The sequence below is a fragment of the Limulus polyphemus genome, unplaced genomic scaffold (assembly GCF_000517525.1).
Source record: "Limulus polyphemus unplaced genomic scaffold, Limulus_polyphemus-2.1.2 Scaffold1064, whole genome shotgun sequence".
Lineage (NCBI taxonomy): Eukaryota > Metazoa > Arthropoda > Merostomata > Xiphosura > Limulidae > Limulus > Limulus polyphemus.
The window spans coordinates 150,457-154,990 of NW_013666674.1; the positions used below are offsets into that span (position 1 = coordinate 150,457).

General features: G+C 30.5%; 1 protein-coding gene across 4 annotated transcripts in view; it reads left to right on the plus strand.

Annotated features, from left to right (window-relative positions):
- The window catches only part of LOC106461951 (apoptosis regulator Bcl-2-like), a 32,558-nt gene extending 28,251 nt beyond the window's left edge, over positions 1-4,307 (plus strand). For all 4 annotated transcript variants that reach the window (XM_013921819.2, XM_022389052.1, XM_013921820.2 and 1 more), the window contains exons 4-5: positions 368-598; positions 3,825-4,307. In XM_013921819.2, coding sequence (XP_013777273.1) covers positions 368-598; positions 3,825-3,953 — 360 coding nt within the window. In that variant the 3' untranslated portion in view covers positions 3,954-4,307. The remainder of the gene's footprint in view (positions 1-367; positions 599-3,824) is intronic.
- The last annotated feature ends 227 nt before the right edge of the window (positions 4,308-4,534 follow it).

Here is a 4,534-nt window from a genome sequence, read left to right on the forward strand (position 1 = left end):
AGATAGCCCTTGTGTAGCTTTGTGCGAAATCTATAACAAACAAACACTTTTGGAATGCTTCCTACTTTGCTATTTGGAAAAATATTTATATATTATATGAGTTTTTCATTTACTTTAACTTAAGGTAATATCTTTTTATGAGGTTGACTTTATTCATTTAATTATTTTTTACTAGTTTCTTGTTTCAAAAAAATATGCAAAAGGCTGTAAGAATTTGACATTGAATAAAAAGTTTTACACCCAACTCATTACTGAATTTCAAACAGTACAATTTTAAGTTGTTCTAAATATAGCTCCTTTTATTGTTTGATTAAATTGGTTAAGTGTATGTCAGTTCATTATAAATTGAATTTCCTTCTGTTTTTAGGTGGACATTAATCACTTGACATCAGAAAGTTTCTATAATCTTCTGTCAGAGATGTTTTATGATGGGCGTAATATGAAAGAACGCATTGTAACTCTTTTCTGCTTCTGTGCTGACCTTGTGATACGAGCTTTTCTTAATCATGCCATTGACTATGGTAAACAATTTATGACATGGTCTTATGCATTCATAAAACATCGTGTGTGCACTTGGGTTTATGAAAATGGTGGATGGGTAAGTAGTTTTCTTTAAAATAGTAATCAATTATGAATACACAGAATCATAAGTTAATTTATTAATTTAGCATTAGCTTAATTCTGCTTCTAGTTGATCAGTCAGTATGTCTTAATTTAAAGTCTTAATACTGTCTCATTAGCAAAAGAATCTTAATCTTAATCTGTGTAACCATTAAAAACCGTTTTCAATTATTTTTATAACCAGCTTCTTTATAATCACTACTTCACCCTACTCCTATAAAAATAATCAAATAGATAAAAACTTTACAGGGGTCAGGTACATGTAAATATCATAACAGTAACTCTTACCAATTTTTGTCAACATTTACAGGTTTCCCATTTTGTGATATATTGTACTCAATGCTGATTTGTAGACTTGTTTGTGTTGAATGATGTTGAAATAGCTAATACTATTTATAGGCAAATGGCCAGGTTTGGTCTTCTTGTTAAATTCTGTTTATTTATACCTTTTGAATATAACTCCATTTTATTTTGTTAAGTATTTTAACTCGTATTCCTCTGTGCATAGCAAGATCAAAGTGCACATATCATGACCTTTTTACAGTTATAGTCAAAATTTAATTAAACGACTTTATTATCTTAAGTATGCAACTAAACTTGGCATTTAAACATAGTTTATAATTCAAATTTTTATATTATCTAAGTTTCAGTTTTTTTTTAATTTGATCAGGAAACACTTAAATGAATTCTTAATCTTAACTTCTCTAATTCTCATTTTTTAGACATTTTCTTCTCATGCTTTAAGAGAAGCCAATTAATCTAAAACTTAAACAGTAGATATTGACAGCCCAGGCTATAAGATTTAATACCTCCTAGTTTTTTGAATTACTGAAATATAAATAAATTAGTGACACCAACCAATGAGGCTCCTCCCATCTTGTCATAGCTTTTTGACATGCAGTTGTAGACTTTTCGACTCAGATGTTATGTATGTGATTATTATTGCTCAGCTATGAGCAGCTGACAAAAAATTTAGGAATCCAATTAAATTATAGTAGTTTTGAGACATTTTCTTTTAGTGCCTTATGTGTGCGTTGTTCTAAAAAGTACATTTGAAAGGGGCATTGGTAACCTGAAAATAAAAGGTGGAAGACTTCGAAACGTCATCCTCTACACTTGTGTTTCTACAACAGGCAATTGTCATCCGTTCAGCAAAGTTTGATCATGAATACACTGTCTAAACAATCTATTAAAGAATATGCACATGTTATTGTTTTCTCTTGCAGCCTAGTATTTAATGTTACCTTTTATCTAAATGGAGAAAGTTCACAGTAGTAGGACAGTTGCACTTTCCATATAATTGCTGTTTTGACTGGGAAGATATCTGCAATTCTGCTGTGATTACGATTAGTTGATGAAATTTTTGCCATTTATATTTCATAGCAATATCATTTCATACCTGAAGCTGTGTTGTTGTATAGATCATAGCCCAGATAATATACTAACACCAATATACATATTCAGATGAAAACAAACAATTGTGATGTTTATAAAGATAATCCTCAATTGATGTATATCAAGTAAGTACAAACAAAAGTTATGGTTCTTATTACACTCCTTTTAAAATTAGGGTAGGTAGTTTGGGATTTGTTTTTTAATAATTCGCAAACCACTTCATTGTCATTTAAAGTACTGATTGTTGTAACAATCCAAAGCAAACATCGAAATTGTTATGTTAAACATTTGTATTGTAATTTTGAAAGTGCAGACTTATCTGTCCAGATATTTCTGAATGACTGTAAAGTACTACACTCTTTCAAATATCAACTATTTTCTCTTGCCTTGATGATCCAACTTTAAGTCTAATAGAAATAAGAATACCACTGAAAATAATAAACACTTTGTTTATTTAAACCTTTTTATTTATTATGTATAGATATCTTTATCAATATTTTCAAATTATAAACTGAAAGAAATTACTAATATTTTGTGCAAAATACTAGAAAGATTGATAGTTTCTAAATTAGCAGCTTTTACATTTTATTACTCTTGATTAATCAAACCTTTGTTTTAGTCAAAATGTGACTCAAAACCAGAATTTACATGTCCTCATTGAAATCATGTGTAGTGTCATCAAGTTTCAAGGAATGAAACCAAGTTGAATGGACAGCAACTGCCTGTTTTAAAAAAACCTGAAGATGAAAGGTGGAAGACTTTCAAAACGTCATCCTCTACACTTATGTTTCTACAACAGGCAGTTGCCATCCATTCAACTTGGTTTCATCATGAATACTCTGCCTAAACAATCTGTCAAGGTATATCATCAAGTTTTGTTTTAGATAATTGCTTTCTTTAGTATTGGAGGGGACAATGAAGTTTAGTTGAATAAATTTAAAATACTTTCAAATATTTTAGATACTACTTGGTAATAAATAAGCAGATGAAAAAAATTCAGTTTTACATAATTTGAAGAATTGGGTGTTATAAAACAGTTCTTAGGGCTGTTTCACTGATAATCTTCAGCAATATGATTATTCTTGTAACTTTTAATACGTTTAGAAAGAACACATTATATTGAAAGATATTATAACATCTTCAACCTGTAAGGCCCCACCATCAATGTCATATTTGTTTGTCTTGCAGGCCACATGGTCCTCAGAAGGATCATGAAAGAATATTTAAGGGTCAGAGATTTCAGCACCCATTTGTCATTACAATGTTTACATTTCATACAGCAAGTACACTTGTAGGTAAATACCATGCTATAAGAATAATGGAGCTCATAACAATCGTAATAACTATGATTTCTGTTCATAGTTTATATTGAGATATACAAGGTGATTCCGATTGTGTGTACATTTTCAAAGAGAGCAACACTATTTTGACATGTTAACAATCTACCAATAAAAATATTAGTCATTGCCATTTTTCTATGGTTGGTCAGATAATAGGCAATACCATAGCAGAGGGTGCAGCCAGTTAAGGAATGCATTAGGCCTTACGTATCACAAATGATACTTGCAACTTTACTTGTGGTTAAAAAGAAAATATATCTTTAATACATAAATATATGTTTATATATATCAAACCACCACAAACATTTTTAATAGCCTGAGTTGAATACTTGGTCTTTGTAAATTACTGTGTATCCTTTATTTTTTTATGTATGACACCAAGAATAATGTTTTGCCGTTTGCCTTATATCTGGTGTTTCGGGTGATTTCATTAATTCTGTTTTTTTTTTTTTTAACTTTGAAATATAGGAAACAGTCTTGTCAACTTTTGGGAGTTACATTAGAAGTGTAGTTCATACACTCACAATAGCAGCTGTTGGAATAGCAGCTATAGCTGTGGGATCTGCAGCAATAGTTTACATCAGAAAGAACATCTGACTTTGGATCAGGCAACCTGCCTTGATAACTAGTCGTCCAGGGTGATGTGACCACGGTGATCTCATCTATGCAGTCTTTAGTGTTTCTACAGCAACACCCAAAATAAAGTTTAGATTGTAAATGATTTAACATACTGTTGACAACTCAAATACCAGTATTTAAGGAGATACTTGGTAAAGTTTTTGGTTTATAACCAAACTCTTGGTAACTGTCTTATAACTGTTGTCGTGTGTTTAACATGTACGTGTTTGTGCATGTATGTATGTATAGATACACTACATTATTGTATACTTTTACTTTTGCACATGATTTTTACATGAGAACCTGCTCACAACTACAATAAACTTGAGATTTGTTATACTATTGTAATGATAACTCCGTTGTACTGCATGATTTTGAAACTAAACATTTTATGGAAACACCTGTTTTAAAATACTTACATAACTCTTCTGATTACCATGTTTCAAGAAAAGTATTTAAAGGGTGTGCATAATTCTCACTGGGTCCTCTACCGTAATAGTAAAATGAAAGGGATATATCTTGTGAATGTATACTGAACTTTGAATCTATTTAACAAGGTA